The sequence below is a fragment of the Salmo salar genome, chromosome ssa11 (assembly GCF_905237065.1).
Source record: "Salmo salar chromosome ssa11, Ssal_v3.1, whole genome shotgun sequence".
Taxonomy (NCBI): Eukaryota; Metazoa; Chordata; class Actinopteri; order Salmoniformes; family Salmonidae; genus Salmo; species Salmo salar.
Window position 1 is genome coordinate 62,671,887 of NC_059452.1, and position 15,260 is coordinate 62,687,146.

At 41.7% G+C, this 15,260-nt stretch overlaps 1 protein-coding gene across 4 annotated transcripts in view; it reads right to left on the minus strand.

Annotated features, from left to right (window-relative positions):
• The window catches only part of LOC106562885 (DENN domain-containing protein 1A), a 280,022-nt gene that overhangs the window by 9,092 nt on the left and 255,670 nt on the right, over positions 1–15,260 (minus strand). For all 4 annotated transcript variants that reach the window (XM_014127956.2, XM_045689822.1, XM_045689820.1 and 1 more), the window contains one exon: positions 7,106–7,176. In XM_014127956.2, coding sequence (XP_013983431.2) covers positions 7,106–7,176 — 71 coding nt within the window. The remainder of the gene's footprint in view (positions 1–7,105; positions 7,177–15,260) is intronic.

The following is a 15,260-nucleotide window of genomic DNA, read 5'->3' on the forward strand; positions in this document are numbered from 1 at the left end:
GCAGTACGTACAACCAGCCTCATAACTGCAGACCACATGTATGGCGTCGTGTGGGCAAGCGGTTTGTTGATATCAATGTTGTGAACAGAGAGACCCAATCAACGGGATTGATTTTGACAACAGCCAGTGGAAAATCAGAGCACCAAATTTAAAACAGCTAAAATCTCATAATTCCATTTTCTCAAACAATCAACTATTTTACATCATTTTAAAGATAAACTTCCCGTTAATCTAACCACATTGTCCGATTTCAAAAAGGCTTTATGGCGAAAGCATAAAATTAGATTATGTTAGGACATAAACTTCACAAGAAACATCACACAGCCATTTTCCAAGCAACTAGATGCATCACAAAAACCCAAAACACAGCTAAATGAAGCACTAACCTTTGACGATCTTCATCAGATGACACTCCTAGGACATTATGTTACACAATACATGTATGTTTTGCTCGATAATGTTAATATTTATATCCAAAAACAGCATTTTACATTGGCGCGTGATGTTGAGAAATGTTTTCCCTCCAAACCTCCCGGTGAATCAGCACAATGAGCACACATAGTACGTAAATTCTCATCGTAAACATTGATCAATATAGAAGTGTTATGCACAGAATTATAGATACACTTCTAAATGTAATCACTTTGTCCGATTTCAAAAAAGGTTCACGGCGAAAGCACAATTAATCTGAGTACAGCCCAGATGACACTAACAACTAGCAAACAGAAACCTGCCATCTTGGAGTCAATAACACTAAGAAATTACATTATAAATATTCACTTACCTTTGATTATCTTCATCAGAAGGCACTTCCAGGATTCCCAGCTCCACAATAAATGTTCGATAAAGTTCATATTTATTTCCAAATAATCCATTTTGTTCGTGCGTTAGGTTCACTATCCAAATCCACTACGCGGGTGCTTACTTAGTCCAGACGAAAAGTAAAAAAAGTTATACTACAGTTTGTAGAAACATGTCAAACGATGTATAGAATCAATCTTTAGGTTGTTTTTATCATATACCTTGAATAAAATTCCAACCGGACCTATCTGTTCTCTTTAGGAGTGAATATGAACCCAAGTCATTGCCCGTGACTTGAGCCCATGCCTTATAATGGGACACCAGTTTACCACAGCTGGTATTCCCTTCAAATTCACCATAGAATCTTCAAACACCGTTCTAAAGACTGTTGACATCTAGTGGAAGCTTTAGGAAGTGCAAAATGAACCCTTAGTCACTGTATACAGTCAAGGCAATCACTTGAAAGGACTACAAGCACCAGACTTCCCACTTCCTGCTTGGATTTTTCTCAGGTTTTTGCCTGCCATATGAGTTCTGTTATACTCACAGACACCATTCAAACAGTTTTAGAAACTTCCGAGTGTTTTCTATCTAAATCTACTAATAATATGCATATTCTAGTTTCTGGGACAGAGTAGTAACCTGTTTAAATTGGGTACGTTTTTCATCCGGCCGTGAAAATACTGCCCCCTAGCCCTAAGTAACAGGAGCTGGCTAAAATAATGTTCAATACATAGATACAAAGGGGCTCTGCTCACTGTTTTGCTGCTTCCAAATTTGATCTTTTAATAAAGATTTATGTAAAAGCGATCCCACGAGCTAAACCCTTTAAATCAGATCAACAGGTGTAGACTTTACAGTGAAATGCTTACTTACAAGCCCTTAGCCAACAATGCTTTAAGAAGTTAAGAAGAAAAATAGATAAGTAAAAATGTGTCTTGGCTACTTGGCAAATGCATAGGGCAGGTCAAAAAAACAGCCTTCATTATGGAGAGGGGAGGCTATGCTTGGTTTTTAATCAAATGAAACTAAATCGGAAAAAACATTAGTTTCCCTTGTTCCATGTGCATATGGGCACTGTGCATCATGGTTGGATAGACTGCCCTTTCACTGTCAAAATTCATGCCATAACCAACAGCGTTACCGCTACGACCTGCTTTGGTGAGTCTTAAATCACCCTATTTGCGCTGAATGAAATGTTCACTTTTGCGCTAGTTTTTAACCCTTTACACTCATGGGAATTGGCCAATATGGATAGGGCTAAATTTGAATGTTTCTTATAGATGAAACATGAAAAGCATATGCATAAGCATGGTAGCAATTGAAAGGGAACAGAAAATTATTAGACCAAATTTTAGGACCCAAAAGTTCACCTCTCCAAAGTGTATACAGTTCCTAAGTCATTTTAATGGACTTTTATGACTCAGAAGAGTCGCTCTGGATAAAACCCTGCATTCCCGCCATCACACAATTACTGTTGTTGTTAACGCAATCCAAAACAGGTCAGGTGGGCATCATTTGAACGCTTGTTCTATTGCCAACATGACTAACTAAGTTATAAAATATGATCATACAGTGTTAGGTATTCACAAGGCAATTCAAAGAAACAGATCGTAATTTTAGTCTGCGTGAAAAGGAGTACATTCAGGTGCGTGTTCCACTGCAAATGTTCTTCACAATAGACAAACATAGGCTCATTCTGTTCAGAACAAACCAGGGTATGACACCATGTAATCTTGTAACTGTACATCAACCAGTGATCATAAACATTGACACTGTATATGAATTTGTTTTATGATATGGAAATGTGAAGTTCACATTTGGACAGGTGTTTGGCTTGCTTGCATGACATCAAAGTGGTATTTATTATAATCCTCAACGTCATCTTTCAAAATACATTGAGTCCTCTTAATTTACAGCATTTCCCTCACTCAGACAACACAACATTTGAAAAAGTTGCCTAATTAGCGGGAGGGATGGGGCAATTTCTTGTTCAGTGCAGTGCTCAAGTTCAGTACGTCTGTCAGTCAAAACCCATACAGTGCTGTAAAAAGCAGAGCCTGAGCTCTGAGGTAATTTATTAATGCCCAAATCTGCTATTTTCATCTCGCATACGGGTACGTGTGTAAAGGGCTATGGACACACCTCAAATATTGCCACCTCTCTCACCTCAACGCAAGCGAGCTGATGTTAGGACGGTAAATTGGCAAACCCGGTGCAAGGGGTGGAAAATGACAGAGCCCTAGTTTTTACATGACGAAATTGCCAACCAACGTTTCACACTTGTGCCGCCTTAGCACCAGTCAAAAATAAATCCCAGAGTCTGCCTGACTATGTAGAGTCTAGCGGTCTTCGATCAAGCACGGACCACAGCAACAAAACCTTTCTCATCATATACTGTACATATGATACAATTCCCACATCTTTTCAATAACACACAAACATTGTTGCAGCACCACTAATCTAGTGGCCAAGCACAGCCTTAAATCTCAATGAATATTTGATTGACCCTTTCTCCCTGTTACATCACAAACATATCGGTATACTGTCACGATTCCCACCGACGGTGGCGCCCCCTCCTGCTCGGGTGGCGCTCGGCGGTCGTCGTCACCGGCCTATTAGCTACTACCGATCCCCTTTTTGGTTTTCCCTTTTTTTTGGTTTTGGGCACCTGTGGCCAATTAGAGGGGGTATTTAGTTTAGCTGGCCCGTCCGTTGTTTGTGCGGGATAAATTTTGTTCATTGACGACGTGTTGTTCATCGGCTTTACCTGGTCGTCTATTTTGTATTTATTCCCTGTGGTTGGGAACTTTTGTTTATCCAGTGTTATTAAAAACACCACTCCCTGTGTTCGCTGCTTCCTGCGCCTCATTCCTCCTACCCGACTACCGAAGCCATTACATATACTAGATTAACCTCTTGACGGTCGCCTAGGATAGGGGGCGCCACAGCGCATTTTGAAAAAAATTCGTGCCCATTTTAAACGGCCTACTACTCAAACTCAGAAGCTAGGATATGCATATAATTAATACTTGTGGATAGAAAACACCCTAAAGTTTCTAAAACTGTTTGAATGGTGTCTGAGTATAACAGAACTCATATGGCAGTCAAAACCCCGAGACAGATGGAAACAGGAAGTGGAATTCTGAATTGCGAACTCAACTTCATCACGTTGCCTATTAATCACACCGTGAGCTATGGTTCATTGAGCACTTCCTATTGCTTCCACTAGATGTCCCCAGTCTTTACAAAGTGGTTTGAGTCTCCTACTGTTAAAACTGAATGAATGAGACGCTGTGGAACAAATCAAAATATATATTTTATATTTGAGAAGTAGCCACATTTTGCCTTAATGACAGCTTTGCACACTCTTGGCATTCTCTCAACCAGCATCACCTAAGAATGCTTTTCCAACATTCTTGATGGAGTTCCCACATATGCTGAGCACCTGTTGGGTGCTTTTCCTTAACTCTGCCATCAAACTCATCCCAAACCATCTCAAATCGGGTTGACGTTGCGTGATTGTGGAGGCCAGGTCATCTGATGCAGCACTCCACCACTCTCCTTGGTCAAATAGCCCTTACACAGCCTGGAGGTGTGTTGGGTCATTGTCCTTGTGGAAAAACAAATGATAGTCCCACTAAGCGCAAACCAGATGGGATGGCGTACGAATGCAGAATGCCGTGGTAGACATGCTGGTTAAGTGTGCCTTGAATTCTAAATAAATCACAGTGTCACCAGCAAAGCACCCCCACACCATCACACCTCCTCCTGCATGCTTCACGGTGGGAACTACACATGCGGATATCGTCTGTTCACCTACTCTGCGTCTCACAAAGACCCGGCGGTAGGAATCAAAAATTGTAAATTAGGACTCATCAGACCAAAGGACCGATTTCCACCGGTCTAATGTCGGTAGTTCGTGTTTCTTGGCCCAAGCAAGTCTCTTATTATTGGGGGTTTCTTTGCAGCAATTCGACCATGAAGGCCTGATTTATGCAGTGTGCTACAATTTCTCAATCTGGTAACTTTAATGAACTTATCCTCTGCAGCAGAAGTAACTCTGGGTCTTCCTTTCCTGTGGCGGTCCTCATGAGAGCCAGTTTCATCATAGCGCTTGATGGTTTTTGCGACTGCACTTGAAGAAACTTTCAAAGTTCTTGACATTTTCGGGATTGACTGAGCATCATGTCTTGAAGTAATGATAGACTGTCGTTTCTCCTTGCTTGTTCGAGCTGTTCTTCCCATAATATGGACTTGGTCTTTTACCAAATAGGGCTATCTTCTGAATACCACCCCTACCTTGTCACAACACAACAGATTGTATCAAACACATTAAGAAGGAAAGAAATTCCACAAATTAACTTTTAACCTCTTGGGGCTAGGTGGGACGCTAGCGTGCCACCTGTGGTGCACTCCATCAACAGCAGGTGCATTTCAAGAGCGGCAAATTTGAATCCAAATAAATGTCAAAATTCAAATTTTTCAAAAATACAACTATGTTACACCATTTGAAAGATAAACATCTCCTTAATCTAACCACGTTTTACGATTTCAAAAAGGTTTTACGGCGAAAGCATAAATTTAGAGTATGTTAGGACAGTACATTTACAAGAGTTGTGTGTAATGTTTTGTCAAGTCAAAGACAGGGTCACCAAAACCATAAAACCAGCTAAAATGATACACTAACCTTTTACAATCTCCATCAGATGACACTCCTAGGACATTATGTTAGACAATGCATGCATTTTTAGTTCTATCAAGTTCATATTTATATACAAAAACAGCGTTTTACTATGGCATTGATGTTGAGGAAATCGTTTCCCTCCAATAACCGGCAGTCAAGTCAGCGTCAGAAATTAAATAATTAAAATTAGAAAACATTGTTAAAATATTATATTGTCATTTAAAGAATTATAGATTTACATCTTTTGAACGCAATCAACTTGCCAGATTTAAAAATAACCTTACTGGGAAATCACACTTTGCAATAATCTGAGCACTGTGCCCAGAAAAATACGCGTTGCGATACAGACTAGACGTCATGTTGGGGAGATCTAAAATCGAAAATACTATGTAAATAATCCATTACCTTTGATTCTCTTCATCAGATGTCACTTCCAGGTATCACAGGTCCATAACGAATGTAGTTTTGTTCAAAAAAGCTCATCATTTATGTCCAAAAATCTCCGTCTCGTTAGCACATGATGTAAGCCAGCCGGACTTCTCGTCATGAACGAGGGGAAAAAATATATTTCCGTTCGTTCAAACATGTCAAACGTTGTATAGCATAAATCATTAGGGCCTTTTTAACCAGAACATGAATAATATTCAAGGTGGACGAATGCATAGCCTTTTATAACGTATTGGAACGAGGGTACCCAACATGAAGTAGCGCCAGGTGTCTAATGGGACATCACCGTTCCATGGCTCTTGTTCGGTCAGATCTCCCTCCAGAAGACTCAAAACACTTTGTAAAGGCTGGTGACATCTAGTGGAAGCAATAGGAAGTGCCAAAATATTCCTAAACCCCTGTGTCTTTCAATGGGATAGCTTTAAAGTCAATACAACACATCAGGTATCCACTTCCTGTCAGAAAATGTCTCAGGGTTTTGCCTGCCAAATGAGTTCTGTTATACTCACAGACACCATTCAAACAGTTTTGGAAACTTTAGAGTGTTTTCTATCCATATATAATAAGTATATGCATATTCTAGTTACTGGGTAGGATTAGTAACCAGATTAAATCGGGTACATTTTTTTTATCCAGACGTGCAAATGCTGCCCCCTAGACCCAACAGGTTAACAAGGCACACCTTTTAATTGAAATGCATTCCAGGTGTCTAACTCATGAAGCTTGTTGAGAGAATGCCAAGAGTGTGCAAAGCTGTCATCAACGCAAAATGTGGCTACTTTGAAGAATCTCAAATATAAAATATATTTAGATTTTTTGGTTACTACGTGATTCTATGTGTTATTTCATAGTTTTGATGTCTTTACTATTATTCGACAATGTAGAAAATAGTAAAAACAAAGAAAAACCCAGGAATGAGTAGGTGTGTCCAAACTTTTGACTGGTAATGTATATATTTTAGATTACTGCAGGGGTTTGAGGAAAAGCCTGCACACCCAGTATATATCCAGTAATGGAGTCGGGGAACCCTGTCCTAATGCAAACTAAAACAGTGTGTTATAGTTGGAGAGCTCTAGTATAGGAGTTGGTGAGACTGTAGCTTATGTTGAACTCAGTGATGATGATGATTACTGTTTTCAGTGTGTGTATTATGTAGCTAGGTGGTCTTACTGTTCAGGGCTGCTCTCCAGGCCCACGTTGCTGCGAGGTCTCTTCGCCACCAGTAGCCTGGATGGATGGGCCTGTGGGAATATCCAAAATAAATGTCACAAACACAACAAAAAAAATCAAACAACCTATTCTCATCCAGCCTGAGGCAAGTTACACAAACAGGCACAAAAACCTTGTGCACATATGTTGGTCCATATGCACGTTCATATGCCAATTCACATGCATAAAATTGGCCCGTATGTCAATATCAGTTGAGAGACAGATAAAAAGTAATTCACACTCAGAATATAGTGATCTAACACCAAAGACATTCCACAAAAACGTAGTGAACCGTAAACACTGAAACTTTGGTGGGGGAGGACGTGTCATGACAGCACGACCCTAGAGCTACCACCTGAGACCAGTTGGGGTCAGCGGAGTTCATGGGCTTGAGTGAAGGGTCAGAGGTAAAAGGTCATCTGATATTTCTAGCTGCCCATACCCAGGGGGGTCAAACTCAGTGGGAGGAGGTAGGTAGGGGGAGAAGTACAGGGGTAATTAAAGGGAGGTAGGTGGGTGGGTGGGTGGGTGTGTGGCCATCAGCTGGCCCTATTAAGAGTCTGGGGAAGAATAGCGAGGAAGGGAGTGAGGAGAGGAAAACGGCAGGACAGGAAGGGTGGGGTGTGAAAAGTGAAAGGCTTGCTTAATTAATCCTGAGCATGGAGAGTCATGGAGGGGAGTTGGTGTGTGTGTGTGTGTGTATTAGGGGGAGCTAGCTTGTTTGTCATTGCACCACAAATGATGTCTCTTTTCTTAAAGGTCCTTAGAACTAGGAGTGAACACTATTGTGGAGTGAATACACACCACCACAACTGATTGGTTAATATGATGTGCTTCACTGTGGAAGCTCTAAGACTTACATTTTGGCGTATTAAACAACATTCTGAATGTGTCTTTCTAATCAATACTTCACATCCCTCCTATATAGAAGCATGTAGGGGCTCCTGAGTGGCGCAGCGGTCTAAGGCACTGCATCTCAGTGCTAGAGGCGTCACTACAGACCCTGTATCACAACCGGCCGTGATTGGGAGTCCTATAGGGCGGCGCATAATTGGCCCAGCATCGGCCGGGGTAGGCCGTCAATGTAAATAAGAGACAATAACAATTTTTTCTAAACTGACTTGACTAGTTAAATAAATGTTTAAAAAAATAAAATATGTATTGATAGACAACATTCTAGTGCCTCAGACAAAAAGATATATACTGCTCAAAAAAATAAAGGGAACACTAAAATAACACATCCTAGATCTGAATGAATGAAATAATCTTATTAAATACTTTTTTCTTTACATAGTTCAATGTGCTGACAACAAAATCACACAAAAATAATCAATGGAAATCCAATTTATCAACCCATGGAGGTCTGGATTTGGAGTCACACTCAAAATTAAAGTGGAAAACCACACTACAGGTTGATCCAACTTTGATGTAATGTCCTTAAAACAAGTCAAAATGAGGCTCAGTAGTGTGTGTGGCCTCCACGTGCCTGTATGAGCTCCCTACAATGCCTGGGCATGCTCCTGATGAGGTGGCGGATGGTCTCCTGAGGGATCTCCTCCCAGACCTGGACTAAAGCATCCGCCAACTCCTGGACAGTCTGTGGTGCAACGTGGCGTTAGTGGATGGAGCGAGACATGATGTCCCAGATGTGCTCAATTGGATTCAGGTCTGGGGAACGGGCGGGCCATAGCATCAATGCCTTCCTCTTGCAGGAACTGCTGACACACTCTAGCCACATGAGGTCCAGCATTGTCTTGCATTAGGAGGAACCCAGGGCCAACCGCACCAGCATATGGTCTCACAAGGGGTCTGAGGATCTCATCTCGGTACCTAATGGCAGTCAGGCTACCTCTGGCGAGCACATGGCCCCCCAAAGAAATGCCACCCCACACCATGACTGACCCACCGCCAAACCGGTCATGCTGGAGGATGATGCAGGCACCAGAACCTTCTCCACGGCGTCTCCAGACTCTGTCACGTCTGTCACATGTGCTCAGTGTGAACCTGCTTCATCTGTGAAGAGCACAGGGCGCCAGTGGCGAATTTGCCAATCTTGGTGTTCTCTGGCAAATGCCAAACGTCCTGCACGGTGTTGGGCTGTAAGCACAACCCCCACCTGTGGACGTCGGGCCCTCATACCACCCTCATGGAGTCTGTTTCTGACCGTTTGAGCAGACACATGCACATTTGTGGCCTGCTGGAGGTCATTTTGCAGGGCTCTGGCAGTGCTCCTCCTGCTCCTCCTTGCACAAAGGCGGAGGTAGTGGTCCTGCTGCTGGGTTGTTGCCCTCCTACGGCCTCCTCCACGTCTCCTGATGTACTGGCCTGTCTCCTGGTAGCGCCTCCATCCTCTGGACACTACGCTGACAGACACAGCAAACCTTCTTGCCACAGCTCGCATTGATGTGCCATCCTGGATGAGCTGCACTACCTGAGCCACTTGTGTGGGTTGTAGACTCCGCCTCATGCTACCACTAAAGTGAAAGCACCGCCAGCATTCAAAAGTGACCAAAACATCAGCCAGGAAGCATAAGAACTGAGAAGTGGTCTGTGGTCACCACCTGCCGAACCACTCCTTTATTGGGGGTGTCTTGCTAATTGCCTATAATTTCCACCTGTTGTCTATTCCATTTGCACAACAGCATGTGAAATTTATTGTCAATCAGTGTTGCTTCCTAAGTGGACAGTTTGATTTCACAGAAGTGTGATTGACTTGGAGTTACATTGTGTTGTTTAAGTGTTCCCTTTATTTTTTTGAGCAGTGTATATTAGCTCACTGGGACAGATATTAGAGGTTCTTGCCGTAATATAGGGCAGATTGGACACACCGACTCATTCCAGGCTTTGTATTCATGTTACCTGATGAAATTGCTGTACAATATGATCTTGTTGCCATCTAATGCACATTCAAATATGTATTACTGCTGATGATATCTAGCCCATGTACTGTTGCTAGCCCCAATTCTGACATGTGCTCTTATATCTGCTTCACTGATTTCTGCTCTCGTAAAGCCTGGGTTTTCTGCACGTTAACCTGTTGGGGCTAGGGGGCAGTATTTGCACGGCTGGATAAAAAAATGTACCCGATTTAATCTGGTTACTAATCCTACCCAGTAACTAGAATATGCATATACTTATTATATATGGATAGAAAACAACCTAAAGTTTCTAAAACTGTTTGAATGGTGTCTGTGAGTATAACAGAACTCATTTGGCAGGCAAAACCCTGAGACATTTTCTGACAGGAAGTGGATACCTGATGTGTTGTATTACCTTTAAACCTATGCCATTGAAAAACACAGGGGCTGAGGAATATTTTGGCACTTCCTATTGCTTCCACTAGATGTCACCAGCCTTTACAAAGTGTTTTGAGTCTTCTGGAGGGAGATCTGACTGAACAAGAGCCATGGAACGATGATGGCCCATTAGACACCTGGCGCGCGAGTTCATGTTGGGTACCCTCGTTCCAATACGTTATAAAAGAGAATGCATTCGTCCACCTTGAATATTATTCATGTTCTGGTTAAAAAGGCCCTAATGATTTATGCTATACAACGTTTGACATGTTTGAATGAACGTAAATATATTTTTTCCCCTCGTTCATGAAGTGAAGTCCGGCGGGCTTAGATCATGTGCTAACAAGACGGAGATTTTTGGACATAAATGATGAGCTTTTTTGAACAAAACTACATTCGTTATGGACCTGTGATACCTGGAAGTGACATCTGATGAAGAGAATCAAAGGTAATGGATTATTTACATAGTATTTTCGATTTTAGATCTCCCCAACATGACAGCTAGTCTGTATCGCAACGCGTATTTTTCTGGGCGCAGTGCTCAGATTATTGCAAAGTGTGATTTCCCAGTAAGGTTATTTTTAAATCTGGCAAGTTGATTGCGTTCAAGAGATGTAAATCTATAATTCTTTAAATGACAATATAATATTTTACCAATGTTTTCTAATTTTAATTATTTAATTTGTGGTGCTGACTTGAATGCCGGTTATTGGAGGGAAACGATTTCCTGAACATCAACGCCACAGTAAAACGCTGTTTTTGGATATAAATATGAACTTGATAGAACTAAAAATGCATGCATTGTCTAACACAATGTCCTAGGAGTGTCATCTGTTGGAGATTGTAAAAGGTTAGTGCATCATTTTAGCTGATTTATGGTTTTGGTGACGCCTGTCTTTGAATTGGCACAACATTACACACAACTCTTGTAAATGTACTGTCCTAACATACTCTAAATTTATGCTTTCGCCGTAAAACCTTTTTGAAATCGTAAAACGTGGTTAGATTAAGGAGATGTTTATCTTTCAAATGGTGTAAAATAGTTGTATGTTTGAAAAATTTGAATTTTGACATTTATTTGGATTCAAATTTGCCGCTCTTGAAATGCACCTGCTGTTGATGGAGTGCACCACGGGTGGGACGCTTGCGTCCCACCTAGCCCATAGAGGTTAACACTAGAACCTTATTACCTAAAATAGATCAATTGAAAGTGTGGGTTCACACCTCCAATCCAGATGTGCTGGTCATTACTGAGACGTGGTTAAGGAAGAGTGTTTTGAATACTGATGTTAACCTTTATGGTTATAACCTTTTTCGTCAAGACAGATCTTCCAAATGTGGGCGAGTGGCAATCTTTACCAAGGATCACCTTCAGTGCTCGGTTGTCTCCACCAAGTCTGTCCCCAAACAATTTGACTTGCTGGTTTTAAGCATTACACATTCAAAATATCTCTTTGTTGAATGTTGCTGGGTGTTATCATCCTCCATCAGCACCGGCCTGTACCCTACCTGCCCTCAGCTCTCTCCTGGCCCCTTACACTAAGCCTGAATTTGTCGTGTAAGGTGACCTAAACTGGGACATGCTTAAACCACCTGACCAAGTTCTAAAGCAATGCGACTCCCCAAATATTTCTCAGATTATTACCAATCCCACAAGGTATGACTCCAAACATGCAGAAAAGACTACTCTCCTAGATGTTATCCTCACAAATAATCCTGATAGGTATTAGTCTGGTGTTTTTTTTAATGACCTTAGTGATCACTGTTTTAAAACCTGTGTTCGTAATGGCTGCTCAGTGAAACGATCTGTCCTGATTTGTCAACCCCTGGTTTGACCGTGATCTTGCAGAGTTACTCCACCTAAAGAATTGCATTTGGCGAAAGGCTCGGCACACGCATAATCAGGCCGACTGGCTCTCATTCAGGCAAATGAGAAATAAGTGCACTCAGGCTATCCGGAAGGCCAAAGTTAGTTACTTTAAGGAGCAGTTCCTCACTGTGGGTCTAACCCCAAGAAGTTCTGCAAAACGGTTAAAGACCTGGAGAATAAACCCTCCTCCTCACAACTGCCCATGTCCCTTAATGTTGATGATGTGGTTGTTACTGACAAGAAGCACATGGCTGAGCTCTTTAATCACCACTTCATTAAGTCAGGATTCCTATTTGACTCAGCCATGCCTCCTTGCCCGTCCAACATTTCCTCATCTCCCATCCCTTCTAACGCGACTATCCTCGATGCTCATCCCTCTTTTTCCCCATGTCCCACTACAAGGTTTCTCCCTACAGGCGGTAACTAAGTCCGAGGTGCTAATGTAGCTCCTTAAACTTGACCCCAAATCTGGGTCAGATGGTTTAGACGCTTTCTTCTTTAAGGTTGCTGCCCCTATCAACGCCAAGCCGATCTCTGACCTTTTTAACCTGTCTCTCCTCTCTGGGGAGGTTCCCATTGCTTGGAAGGCAGCAACGGTGCGTCCTTTATTGAATGGGAGATGAAGCTCATCCTCTGTTATAGGCCTATTTCTATTTTGCCCTGTTTATCAAAAGTGTTGGAAAAACTTGTCAATAATCAACTGATTGGCTCTCTTGATGTCTATAGCATTCTCTGATTTCCGCTCAGGTTGTGGATGTGTCACTGCCACCTTAAATGTCCTCAATGATGTCACCATTGCCCTTGATTCTAAGCAATGTTATGCTGCTATTTTTATTGTCTTGGCCAAAGCTTTTGATACGGTAGATCATTACATTCTAGTGGGTCATCTAAGGAGTATTGGTGTCTCTGAGGGGTCTTTGGCCTGGTTTGCTAACTACCTCTCTCAAAGAGTGCAGTGTATAAAGTCAGAAAATCTGCTGTCTCAGCCACTGCCTATCCCCAAGGCTCGATCCTAGACCCCACACTCTTCTAAATGTACATCAAAAACATAGCTCAGGCAGTAGGAAGCTCTCTCATTCATTTATATGCAGATGATACGTGCTTATACTCAGCTGGCCCCTCCCCGGATTGTGTGTTAAACACTCTACAACAAAGTTTTCTTAATGTCAAGCAAGCTTTCTCTGCCCTTAACCTTGCTCTGAACACCTCCAAAACAAAGGTAATCTGGTCTCCCCACTGGTGTGATTACTACCTCTGGGGGTTTAGAGCTTGAGGTCACCTCATACAAGTACTTGGGAGTATGGTTAGACGGTACACTGTCCTTCTCTCAGCACATATCAAAGCTGCAGGCTAAAGTTAGAGCAAACCAAGTCTAGATTTATCGGAATCGCTCCTCTTTTACTCCAGCTGCCAAACTAACCCTGATTCAGATGACCATCCTACCCATGCTAGATTATGGAGACATAATTTATAGATCGGCAGGTAAAGGTGCTCTTGAGCGGCTAGATGTGCCTTACCATTCTGCCATCAGATTTGCCACCAAAGCTCCTTATAGGACACATACAGTTGAAGTCAGAAGATTACAAACAAGAATATTGGAAAAATATATTCCTCATTTGAATTAAAAAAACGTCCTACCGGACATTTTTCATCACAGTCAGACGGGATTCTTAAAGGGAAGATATAGTGGAGACATTAGACAACTACTAGAAATCATTGAGAACTATGACAATTATAGGGAAACCAGGTTTATAGCAGATTTTGAGCAAGCCTTCGATACAGTCTAGAATCTGTTTATAAGCACCATCATTTCTTTTACTTTGGAGAATCTCGCATAACCTGGTTAAAAGTGATGAACAACAATCCTTTATGTAAAATAATAAATAACGGTTACTTCTTTGAGGACTTTGTATTGTCAAGAGGCATTAAATTAGCTTGCCCTCTGTCACCATACTTATTTATTATGGCCATTGAACTATTAGCTAAAACAATCTGATCTAATGATAATGTTGAGGGGCAAAACATTTATGGATAACAGACAAAAGTATCAATGTACAGTTGAAGTCGGAAGTTTACATACACCTTAGCCAAATACATTTAAACTCAGTTTTTTCACAATTCCTGAAATTTAATCCTAGTAAAAATTCCCTGTCTTAGGTCAGTTAGGATCACCACTTTATTTTAAGAATATGAAATGTCAGAATAATAGTAGAGAGAATGATTTATTTCAGCTTTTATTTCTTTCATCACATTCCCAGTGGGTCTGAAGTTCACACACACTCAATTAGTACTTGGTAGCAATGCCTTTAAACTGTTTAACTTGGGTCAAACGTTTGTAGACTTCTACAAGCTTCCCACAATAAGTTGGGTGAATTCTGGCCCATTCCTCCTGACAGAGCTGGTGTAACTGAGTCAGGTTTGTAGGCCTCCTTGCTCGCACACGCTTTTTCAGTTCTGCCCACAAATTCTCTATAGGATTGAGGTCAGGGCTTTGTGATGGCCACTCCAATACCTTGACTTTGTTGTCCTTAAGCCATTTTGACACAACTTTGGAAGTATGCTTGGGGTCATTGTCCATTTGGAAGACCCATTTGTGACCAAGCTTTAACTTCCTGATTGAAGTCTTGAGATGTTGCTTCAATATATCCATATCATTTTCCCACCTCATGATGCCATCTATTTTGTGAAGTGCACCAGTCCCTACTGCAGCAAAGCACCCCCACAACATGATGCTGCCACCCCCGTGCTTCACAGTTGGGATGGTGTTTTTCAGCTTACCAGCCTCCCCCTTTTTCCTCCAAACATAACGATGGTCATTATGGCCATTTTGTTTCATCAGACCAGAGGACATTTCTCCAAAAAGTTCGATATTTGTCCCCATGTGCAGTTGCAAAACGTAGTCTGGCTTTTTTATGGAGGTTTTGGAGCAGTGGCTTCTTCCTTGCTGAGC